This window comes from Stegodyphus dumicola, chromosome X2 (assembly GCF_044657685.1).
Source record: "Stegodyphus dumicola isolate Sdum_Otavi_A_Nest chromosome X2, ASM4465768v1".
Lineage (NCBI taxonomy): Eukaryota > Metazoa > Arthropoda > Arachnida > Araneae > Eresidae > Stegodyphus > Stegodyphus dumicola.
In genome coordinates this window covers 159,268,277-159,280,497 of record NC_140781.1, presented here as the reverse complement: position 1 = coordinate 159,280,497, position 12,221 = coordinate 159,268,277, and the positions used below count along the sequence as shown (strand labels likewise).

At 35.7% G+C, this 12,221-nt stretch overlaps 1 protein-coding gene across 1 annotated transcript in view; it reads left to right on the top strand.

The window, feature by feature from the left end:
* LOC118204240 (rho GTPase-activating protein 100F-like) overlaps positions 1 to 12,221 on the top strand; it is a 264,758-nt gene that overhangs the window by 241,182 nt on the left and 11,355 nt on the right. Inside the window, exon 10 of the mRNA XM_085808929.1 lies at positions 11,206 to 11,366. Coding sequence (XP_085665055.1) covers positions 11,206 to 11,366 — 161 coding nt within the window. The remainder of the gene's footprint in view (positions 1 to 11,205; positions 11,367 to 12,221) is intronic.

Below are 12,221 nucleotides of genomic sequence, written 5' to 3'. Positions count from 1 at the left end.
TGAAATACGTTAAATATTTCTTGATTTTCATGTACTTAACTTTCCATGAATATTTCTAAAAGGAGGTCGGGATATTTAAGTATTAAGGTATTTAAAACTTGTAACTGAGTTATTGAAAAATGTAAGGAAATAATTCTTTTAAAACTCATCATTTTTTTTACCCTTAATTTCAACAATATATATTCTAAAAACTCTTTACAACTTTATTAAGTAAGCATTAGACTGTGCTTTACAACACCTTTTAACAGATTGCTTTCCAGTAAAAACAATTCTTGCTTAAATAGTTTTATAAAATATTTGTCAACAAAATTTCAATTTATACTTAAAATTAAATGTTAAGGTTACTATATATTTAGATAATATTTATAATCATTATAAATTTAAATATATTTAATAACTAGATTTCTTCACAGTAACACGCACAGGAGTTTATGAATAAATAAATCCCTCATTTCCAAATAAATCTATAAATAATTTAAGTATACATGCTTTTTACAAAGATATGCATAAATATCCATATATAATTCATATTTTTCATTTTCGGAGTGTGCAAATCTTTAATTTCTGTGAATTTGCTATATTTTTCGAGTAAAGTAATTTACAATGTATCAGAATTTTTTACATAAGAAATATACATAAATATAAATTGAATGAAAATTACATGCATTATTTTTAATACACACTCAAAGGTCAGTTTTCCTTCGAAATTCCTCCACGAAGGTATCTCTCCCGTTAGACAGACAGCCCTTGCATGCCTTACCCTATTTAAAAAAACTTAACCTGACCTACGTGCCTAATCACAAATATTTTAAAACTTTTAATTTTTATAATAATATTAATTTATAATATTAATAATAATAATAATAATTTTTTATTTACATTTAGCCATCAAGTTTCAAACTTCGGACTTAAAACACGTTTGTGGATACATTGATTACCAAATTCAAATTTTCTAGTAAATATATTTTAGCAAAGTATTCAACACTTCTCTTCGCGATTTTACCCAGTTTAGTAGTTCTCTGATTATATAATAAACAACTATCCAGTCACAATTAAACATTGTCATCAGATCGCAATCTTGATTGACTTACTCTGCATAATATTGCTTCATTTTATAAAACAGTCAAAACGATAATTGATCTAAGTTAACAAATTCATATATAATAGAAATAATTAAAAATATATAAATTATAAAAATTTTCACGCATATAATAAAAAGTATTTCTCCCGCCTTCTTAGCATGCCTTCGTGGTGTAACGATCAGCACGATGGACGCGCATTCGAGAGGTTAGAGTCCCGGTGACGGCATTGCTCATTTTTTATCTCTCCTGCTTCAAAAAATACCTAATGTCTCTACAGTGGCACCCGAACAGGGACAGGTGGTGGATGATGATTCTCCACCACCAGGATTTGGCGATAGGGTTACAGGATTAAAATGTGTTATATTTTTGCGATATTTTGACATTTTAAAGGCAATTTTCGCTCTTTACGCATAACATAAACAATTTGCCCAGATCTGTATTTTTGCAGTCCAGTAGCTTAGAATTTTATAAAACAAATGCATAATCAAAATTGCTGTTATAATTTATCAAAAATATAGCAAAGACGTGATTTTTGCGTAAATGCCACTAATACAAATTGCTATTATACATCCAACAATGAATTTTTTTATGGGGAAGTGCCCCCGATTTTCGATTTGTGTGGAACTGTCGTGGGTGGAAATATTATCAAACCGCTTCCAAGGATGCTCTGGATGTAAAAAAAAACACCTCTCTGGAGACCAAACCTTGAAAGCACTGCGTCAGTCTTAACGCGAGGTTGGCACCTCCTTTTATTTTTACCTCCATGGTAAAAAAATTAGCTATATAAAACTTTTACATCATTAGCATGGAAAACGATAGCTATAGCATGTGTAAATGAATCCAAACGGTACATCAAGTAAATATTAAGAAATGCAAAAAAGATATGAAACAATAGGTTTTTGCTAACTTTATAAATGCTGTAAAACTAGATTTATCCGTAGACTATTTTCCAATTCCATTCTCACATCTTAAATCAGAACTGGAACGGGACCTTATATCCCAGTGGAAAACTAACTGGACACAAGAGCTGACAGGCGGGAGGACATTGAACTTCCTCCTAGTGCCCTCAAGAGAATTAACCACTACAGGCAGAGCAATGACATATTTCCTGATGGCGCACGGCTCTTTTGCAGCCTATCTGTCGCGCTTCGGATTGCACCACACAGATTCATATACATGTGGCTCAACAGGTACCACCGATCACTACATGTTCGAGTGCAAAATCACCAAAGACCTACATTTCCGGCCGTATGCAGCTGAAAATGCCCAGGTATGGCTGAAAGAACTCCAAAAGAGTAAGCTACTACGAAACAAAATTAAAAACTCTCATAGACTACCTGGCAATGAACTGCGAAAATCTAAAAGCAATCTAAACTTCAAAAAACAAAAAAAAAAAAAAAAACTCTCAGCACAGATCTAGCGGATGAGTAGTGATATAATGAACTTAATATTTTCTAGTTCTATTTTCAAGTGTTCTGTAATAGTAGTAACAGTAACCGGTATAAAATGCCAAGCAGATATAAAATGGTGTTCTGTGTATAAGTGAACCGCACATGTTTTTCAAAGAACACATAAATTTCCAACACTACACACTGATTTGTATTTCTCAGAGTCACCTTCAGTTATCAGGTAGACTATATATAAGTGAATTGTAAACGTAAATAGTGAATAGCACAAGTGAATGTTATAAATGTGACAAGCAAACATTACACAGGAACTCTGCAAATACGTGAACAGCACACATGATATACATTAATATACCCAGTTGATATTGTTTCAGTATAATGCATCGGAATAGCTTCTTATATCCAAGTTACCACTGACTTCTAGAGTAAACATTCTCTGTAAACTCAGAATCACAATGCATAAAACATTGCTATAATCCTCATTCAGCACAGTCAAAGTCTTGACAGAGTCTCTTTAGTAACCACAGGTCACAAATACCCATTTCTCGAAGTACCATTATAAATTCCATTACAAATTTTAATATTCTATAGAGATTTTGGGTAGTCTTAGCAACAATAGAATGCTCCACCAATTGAGAAAAAATACTGATCGTGATATAACAGGCGATACAGCAACTCAGCTGGTGGTAAGTAAGTAAGTAATTAAGCAGTGTTGAGAATCAGAGCTGAAAGCAATTAATTAAATCACATGTCTAAAGAAAAATCTTGTACCATTAATTTGGTTTAATTCGATATAAAACTCTTTGCTTCTTGGTTAGTTAATTGGCAAAGGTTAGATTATTTGAATATGGTAAAACACACGAGGACTACCTGCCCATGAAAAGGGTTTGGTTTAGTTTATCATGGCAAAACACACTACGGCTATCTGCCTAAGGAAAGGGATGCCTTTCCTTAGGCAGGGTTTCCTTGGAAAGGGTGCAGGACTTTCTAAGGGAAACTGACTCGTATACACGTTACACATGGAGAAAACGATGAAAACACTCATGCTGCGTTCGCCTGGATTCAAACCCAAGTCGGAACTACCAGTGTTCAGCGATTTCAACGCTCGGCTTCTGGTGAGTCCCTATGAGAAGGGGTGTCTTCATGGAGGGTTTTCTAAAGGAAACTGGCTCATATTCGCATTACACATGAGGAAAACCACAAGACCACCATGCAGTCAGTCAGTTCACCTTGCACTGAATCCCGGTCGAACTCCGGTACCCAGCCGTAGCTGGTGCCCTCTGGACTACTGCTTTGCCAGTTGACAAAAATCACTTGAGAATCATCTGTCTAAAAGAAAGATGCCCTTTGTGAGGACTTTCTGAGGGAAACTGGCTCGTTTCTTTTACATATCGGGAAATCACGAAACTTAACTTTCGCCACGATTTGAACTCGGGATGGAAGTACAAGTGCTCAGTAGATTTATACATTCGGCCACTAGTAAACATAAAACTCTTCTGCATTCACTGCATGTGATATTTATAATACACATTTATTTGTTCTCAAGTAACTTCATAAGATATATGTTTAGAATAGCGTCGAAAGTTGAATAAACCATTAATCATTTCTTACGTAATGTTTTCTTTTCTCTTTCTTCATACATAGATCAGACAGACAAAAAGAAAGTCTACTTTATATAACTTATAAAAATACAATTTCTTGTGACTCACCCAAAAGAAATAATTCATCTGAATATTTATGCTGAATTCATTTAATATAAAAATGCTGGTAATTTCTAGTCATAATAAGCGTCGTTTTCAGAAAAGAAATATCTACATGCAATGTTTTCAAATGAATTCTCTACAGTTAGTATGCATGAACTTTTATATTTATTCATAATTATAATACATAACGTTACTGAAACGAAATAGTATTTAAACTAAAACGAAACCAAACCATAATGGAAAAAACGTAAATTACCATTTGCGTGCAATCCGCCCAAATATCTACGAAATTTTTCAGAGAACAATTTATTTTTTTAAAGTTGTGCACACGAAAATTTACAAATGGACGCTAAACGCGAGAAATCTCGGTTAACAACGCGAAAGTCAAATTACACTTGTAGATTTTTCCCATTTCTTAGATGAGACATGATATGCTTATTGTTACAACTACAGATCTTACAGGACAACTCTTTTTAAGTTAAAAACAAAAACCGCTGCGTAGATTAACTATAAAAAAAATTCAAACACGCCTAATCCACTAGCAGCAGAGAAGATAATACAGCTGAACGCTGGTAGTTCAACCCGGGTTGAAACTGCAGCGAAAGGACTAGTTGCATAATCGTATTTCATGGTGTAACGTGAAAGTACAAGTCAGTTTCCTTCAGAAAGCCCTCCACAAAAGCATCTCTCTCTTTGTACAGACAGCTGTCGAATTGCTTTGTCTTGATCAGTTCACCGAAAAAAACCCAAACCCACGTAGCTGATCTGTTTTTCTGTCAGGCGAAGGCGCTTGCTGCACGGACATATTCGTAGTTTCCCCATGCGTAATGTAAATTCAAGCTAGTTTCCCTGAAAATGTACTACGAGAAGGTATCTCTTACCCTGGTGATCTTTGCCATAATTAAAATAATTCAATGCACTTTCCTCGACTATTTTAATTTGGAAGTACCTGATAACTCCAAGTTCTCTTAAAACCCATCAGTGGCCGAGGGCATAAGATATGTGAACACTGGAAGTTGTACTCGATTCGCCCGGCAAATGGATTGGCTGCATAGACGTTTTTGTTGTTCTGTCTAAAGACCACGAGTTTATTTCCCTTGGAAAGTTTTCCCCACGAAGAAGATCACGAGTTTATTTCCCTTGGAAAGTTTTCCATGAAGATATCCTTCCCTTTTACAACTTCAGAAATTACAAATTTCTTTTGTTAAGCATGAAGCTGACATTGCCTTTGTCATGAAGACTCATGCAGTCTTTGATCTTAGCGTCAATATTATTAACTTTAACATTTTCAGGTGTGATCGCCTGTGGCACAGATGAGGCGGAGTCGCAGTGTATGTTAAACGATCGACTTCCCCTTACTTTGTTTGTTACGAAATTGTTAATATAGCCGTAGAAGTTCTTAAAATACGCAACACTATTTTAGCCTACTTTAGACCCCGCTCCGGTTCTTATATGGTTATCATATGATAAATTTCTTCATAGCACCACATAGACCCCAGTCAGCGATAACTTCAAATCAGTGCCCTTGAACAGAAGTGCAGCTGCACTAATGACAGTGGCAAAATCCTTCATAATTTTATTATAAGTTATCCCGTTTCCAAAGGACTCCATGTTTCGGCCAAATTCGGAGCACTTTCTTTCGACATTTTCATTTCTAACCCCTTAGAAGTGGATGAGATAAATAATTTGGATTTGGACCATGTGCTGATTATTGCTTGTATTCAGAGCTAAGAAGATGCCTGACAGAAAAAGCCTACCAGTGGAAAACCTTTATTACAATTTATTACAGAAAAATTCGCCTGAAACTTGTCCACTTAAGAAATAACGCTGTGATGATGATCACGTCGCGATCAGCTTTGCGAATGATAATCAAAGTTAGGTACACTATTGCCATAACTTTTAAGCCCAATTTTTGAAACATCATGGGCCATAGGAAATAAGACCGGCATTATGCATAGAATAAGTAATAAGAAACAGAAAAGGAAAAATTTACAATTGTAGTTGAGATCCCATGCTTAAAATCAAAAATCGACTCCTTTCACAGACCAATTAAAGAACAGGTCCTGGAGAACAGGATTGGATTGGATTATTCAGTTACGGCAGAGCACACGAGGGCTATCTGCCTAAAGGGAGGGATGCCTTACTTGGAGGACTTTCCAAGAAAACTGGCTCGTATACACGTTACACATGGGGAAAACCACGAAAACGCCCATGCAGCCAGCCCGTTCGCGTGATTCGAACCTCGGACCGAACTAGCAGTGTTCAGCGTCTTTACCGCTCGGCCGCTGGTGGGCCCCCTGGAGAACAGGATTTAGAATGAGAAAGTTTCCAACTTAAATCTTGACAATGGTTCTTCTGGAAATTTTTTCATGCTCTAAAATCTCTTGTCAAGGAAATTCCTCATCCCATTGTTACTAGCAATTGTTATATATACTTCAATAACCATAAAGCAGCGATTTTTGCTATGAATCTTGAAAGTCAGTTCAAATCAAACTACGAATCCTCCTACTCAAATTTCGAAAACAAGATGGAATTTTGTCTGTTCGCTGCTCCCAGAGCTTTACATTCAGTCACATTTTCCACGCCTGTGGAAATCGAGACTGTTATTCGAAGCCTGCAGGAAGCCAAAGCTTCAGGCATCGATCTAATTTCGAGCACAATGATTGAAAACATGCCTAATGCAAGATTGGGCAGCTATTTTTCTCGTAAAAAAGCCAAACCTATCCGTGTAATTTTCGACGAAACAGCTTACTTTCTACGTTGAGAAAAATCTTAGAAAGTTCATCTTGACCCACACCGAGCCTTACTTAAATCAGCTTCCAAAAGAATAATTCGGCTTTCGGAAACACTTGGCAATCACTATGCAACTGATGCTGCCCTGCATAACAAAATGTCCACTGCTATCTTGTCGATAGACATGGCAGAGCTTCTGACCGCGTATAGAACAAGGGACTACTATACAAGTACATCCATTTCAATTTTCCCAGGGAAACTCATTATTATTAACTCTTCCCTATCTGATCAGTCAAAAATATTTGCGCAGGAGTAGTTCAGTCCTGGGACCTGGTGATGACGTCAGTTTATGCACTCTTTTTATGCCGACACACGGCGATTTTTAGCGAAATCACTGCAACCCAAATGCGCCATTTCCAGGCTTCAAATTACAATGGAAAGAAATGTTCCAGAAGGAAAATTAAAATCAACCCCCCAAAAAATCAAAACTGCTTATCATTTAAAATAGAAAATTTAAGCATATTTCTTATTAAAAAAAATTCTTCTATGTACTCATTAGTTCCAAGGCAAATAAACACCTTTTCCGAGTCAATGACCTATTTACTAATCCTTTGAGTTCCCGAATTCAGAATTTTCACAATTAAAATTACAAATACAGCTTTGTATAAAATTCTCCAAAATAAAAAAAAACCGATTATGAAGATCTATGAAATGAATCTTTCCTCTATACTAATCAATAAATGTGTTCTTGCTCATTTCTAACACATCTAAAAGCGTGTTTCTATAAGTACGGAATGAAATGAAAAATGAGAAATATATTTAAACACATAAAAACAAAATTCTGAAAGGAAAACATTTGAAAGATCTTAAAAGGATAAACTGATACAACGCATTGAATGTTAAAAATAAAAGTAGAATATTTAGTCTTAAAAACTTCATCGAGGTAGTTTCCTCCTATTTCAACACAGAATAGATGTAGGATTCCCCCTAAATGGAATTGAAAATCTCTTAGCAAACAAAAAAAATATACACAATAAGAAACTTATAAACTATATTGATGGTCGATACTTCAGTAATTCGCAACGCAGCATTATTCTTTTCGCTTTAAACTGCTTCGATTTTCAATACTATGGTGAAATATTGATTTTTATTTCGCTTTTAAGGACTTCAATATCCGTTCTTCCAATGTAACATAATAAAAAAAAATATCAACCTTCAACAACTTATCCTTGTTAAAAGGTAAGGTACTTTTAGATTAAGGTTGTGGCTTGTTTCAAGCAAGTTAATACAAATCAGCAGGTAGGACGATGAAGAACGATATATTCAGTTCAGTTAATCTTTCCATTTACATTTAGCTAATAAATCCTCCACTGATGTTCAGAATCCTACAATTAACGGTGTACCAAAGACTGCAAGCATAAAAATCAGATGTTACGACCAGTGGCAATTTTCTTAACTATGATCTTTCAGATAAAGCCGATGCGCATACAGATTATTATTTTTTATTATGTCGACGCACACAATGGTATCTGCTAAAGGGAGGGGTGCCCCGTGGAGGACTTTCAAGGAAAACAAGCTTGTATCATCGTTACACACGAGGAAAACCACGAAAACACCCGTGTAGATTTTCACGGAGATTCGAACCCCGGACCGAACTACCGGTGTACAGCGACTTTATTGCCCTGCCACTGGAAGGCCACGTATAGATTAATGAACTACGAATATAGAGGTTAGCATTTTAAGCGTGGTAAGCATTTAAGGGATACAAGGCAAAATAGAACGTAGATGAATTCTGTTGAAGGAAAACCGTAACGTGAACGAGTAAATTACGAATGTGAAACTTTGGTGATATCGCAAAGGTATTATTTAAATGATTTCACTTAAGGAAGAATAACTGAAAATTTAAAAGAAGGCTTCAGAATAATTGAAACTAAGAGGCAGTTTTAAAAGCTAAATCTACCGGATCGAGAGCTTTATCCGAATCTAAATGCAGTTCTTCATGCTATGTTGATGCACGGAAAATGGAAACGGCGCAATTATGTAATAACCACACTTTGCAATACCGTTTCAAACCTCAAAATTCTATTCAATCCGCGCTGAATTTTAAAATATCGTTAATGCAATCTATCGGCTGGTCTGGTACCAACGTAATATTGCATATCACAACCATCACAACAAGGATGCGCATGCAGAACAATATATATGACGATGGGAAATATCATAACTTCATCATCAAGACAAACATCTTCATCCGTGAATGGGAAACACCATAACAAATAGCAACTCCAAGCTAGAATTGCTAAAAATGGAATTGTGATTGACTGCAACAAAATTCTTCAAAATCACTATAGATTGTTGCAGCAGCCGTAGCTTTCTCCCCCCCCCCCCGATGAATGACGAAAGCAGAATTTCATCATACAGGCAGCGAACTTTTTTTGATGGAAAAAAACTTAGCACCTTGTAGAGACATTAGTTTTTTTTTTTTTTTTTTTTTTGTTTTTTTTTTTTTTTTGTTTTTGTTTTGTTTTGTTAAAAGCAGGAAACGTGAAAAATGTACACTGCCCTCACAGGGACTCAAACCCTGGACTTCTCGAACACGAGGCGAAAATGATTCTAATTACAACACAAGGAAAATGATTCTAATTACAACAATACAGAAAGAGGGAAGAAAATACCTTATAGCCTTTCGTGTCATGGATGAATACGAAACACCTCATCATACAGAAATCCACATACTTCTAATAAAAGAGAATATAAATCGCATCGGCCAGTACTCTCAGACCTCAGTTTTCTCAGGAGTGAAAAGAACAAAGTGGAGATATATATTAGTGCTTTGGACAACCTTCCAGAAAACAAGCAGAGGACTATTCATACTTTTAAAGATGAATGGTTAAATTTCCCAAAAGATCTTTTAAACCATTTGTTATTAAGCACGTCACAAGTCCCCCCCCCCGTACCTAGGCAGCCTCGGCACCGGAGGTATAAGAATATGAACCGGGTTCCTACTGCCAGAAAGGGTAGCTTACGCTGTCCCGGACGGTAGTGGCTTCGGCCATCCGAGTAGGTATTTGTTACATCTATCCTGGTCTCCGTGCCCCCGAGGTGAGACAAGCGCCCGGTGGACCGGTTCAGCGATGGGAATTTTCAGAGAGTTCGTTTTGTGTAAGTCTGAGTTTGATTAAGCTCATTTTGCATAAACTGAGTCTCTCAGTTCGTAGTAAAAAAGAATTTGTTGTACCCTCTTTCCAAGGTGATTTTTCGACCAATTTCCACCTCCTGCCTAATATGGAGAAGTCTTCAGCTGGGACCCGGTCAACATTAGTTGCAGGAAGGGCTAATACATTTTATTGATTGAAATCATACCGCCTTGCAGTTCAGACTGGACATACTCCACAATAACATGCCTAATGTCTGATTATTTCTCAGCCTTGTACATTCATTCTCCAATTATTTTAGTAGGAAATTTGCAATGTTTGAAAAATATTTGCTAAAAACTAATTTTTTCATAAGTTACAGCAGTTTTTATTCGTATATTAGATAACTGGGTTCGCAATAAATTTATTTCTATTGCATCGATAAAATTATTATTTATGAAAAAATGTAGTTCGCTCTTAGAATTTGGACACTGCTGCATATATAATTAAGGGAAAATCTAAGGTAAGATTTTAATACTATAAACTTCAGTAGATAACTTCCAAATTAGTTTAACAATACAATAGAAAGAACCTCTCACTGGTGCTTAATAGAAAAACCACAGCCTTCAGGTAAGAATTAAATGTAAGCTTAATGTGCAACTTTTATAGAAACTTACACGAGATTCATAATTTTCAGAGAGACTAAAACGGCTTTTTTCAAGAAAATTTTTTTTTTCTCTCAAATCTTTTCTATGCTGTAACACATATTCACCGGATTAATACCTAATTGAGCATTATCCATATTAAGTTGATAAAAGAAAGAAAAAATGACAAAATAAAATTAGCGTATTAATTAATTCGATTGTAAGACCTATAGATAAACTGGTGATGCCAAAAGTCATCTTGAACTAAGCCTCCAAATATTATCGAGAAACAGCATCTCGAATATATGATAGCTTTCTGATTATAAAGTTGGATTTTATTGTTTTGTATATTTAAAGTTATAGACTTCACTCCAGATATTTTAAGTGTTTTTAATATAATTTCGAAAAAAAAAATTAATTTAAAATCTAATTTTTTTATCCTTCGGCAACTTGAATAGTTGCATGTATCAAAAGGGAAGTTCAACTCATTATTTTTTGTGCAGGCGTCCTGAAGGACTACTTGAGGGAACTGCCGGAGCCTTTATTCACGAAAGGTCTGTTCGACATGCTTGTGGATGGCTTCAGCGTCTGCTTGCCTGATGATCCAGAAGGCAACGCAAAGCTAATGTTCAGCATACTAGACTGCCTACCCAAGGTTAACAGGGTATGTATTTATTCCCTTATTGTCCTGTTATGTCAGAGATCTCTGGAGCAGCTTGAAGTACACTATTTTGCATGCATATATGTGTATACGAATGTGAGTAAAATATATTATGCTATCAAATATCTTTTAACTGTGAATCCTTAGATAACTAAAATCTAAAAGATATGAATATAATAAGAATGTCAACTTAAGATAGAAACATTGAAATGAAATTTTATTTACTTCAATAGAAAACATTAGTGATATACACTGACTGACCAGAAGTTAGGTTAGATTGTTTGAATATGGCAAAGCACGCGAGAGATATCTGCCTAAGAGAATGGATGCCCTCGTGGAAACTTTCTATGGAAAACTGTGTCGTACTCACGTTACATATGGAGAAGATCAAGAAAACTAACTATGCAGACAGCCCGTTCTCCTCGGGTCGAACTCCCAGCATTCAGCTGTCTTAACCACTTCGCTACTGGTGCTGCTTTGATTGACTAAAGCATTACAGCATATTGGCTCTTTTATATAACGAAAGATTCCCTGATACGGCGAAGTATGTAGTGCATCAAACACTAGAGGGCTATCGAAGGAATTGCGAGCTATGCCTGTTAGTATATTATTCGCAATTCCACTCCTAGACAATAGTCTGGGATTCACAGAACTTATGTTTCCTTTAACAGCATTCCACTGGCATTCAACGTATTTTCTATGTAAGCTTAATGCGGAGGACCTTGGAGAGCCACTAGACGATATGAAGAGAGTCATAATAGGTGGTAGTGGTCTGAAAGGGCAATTTTTTCATCTTGCATAAAATAACACATGTAAACGCTAAAGTCTCAAAATGGAAGTGATCAGCCAGTACATTTT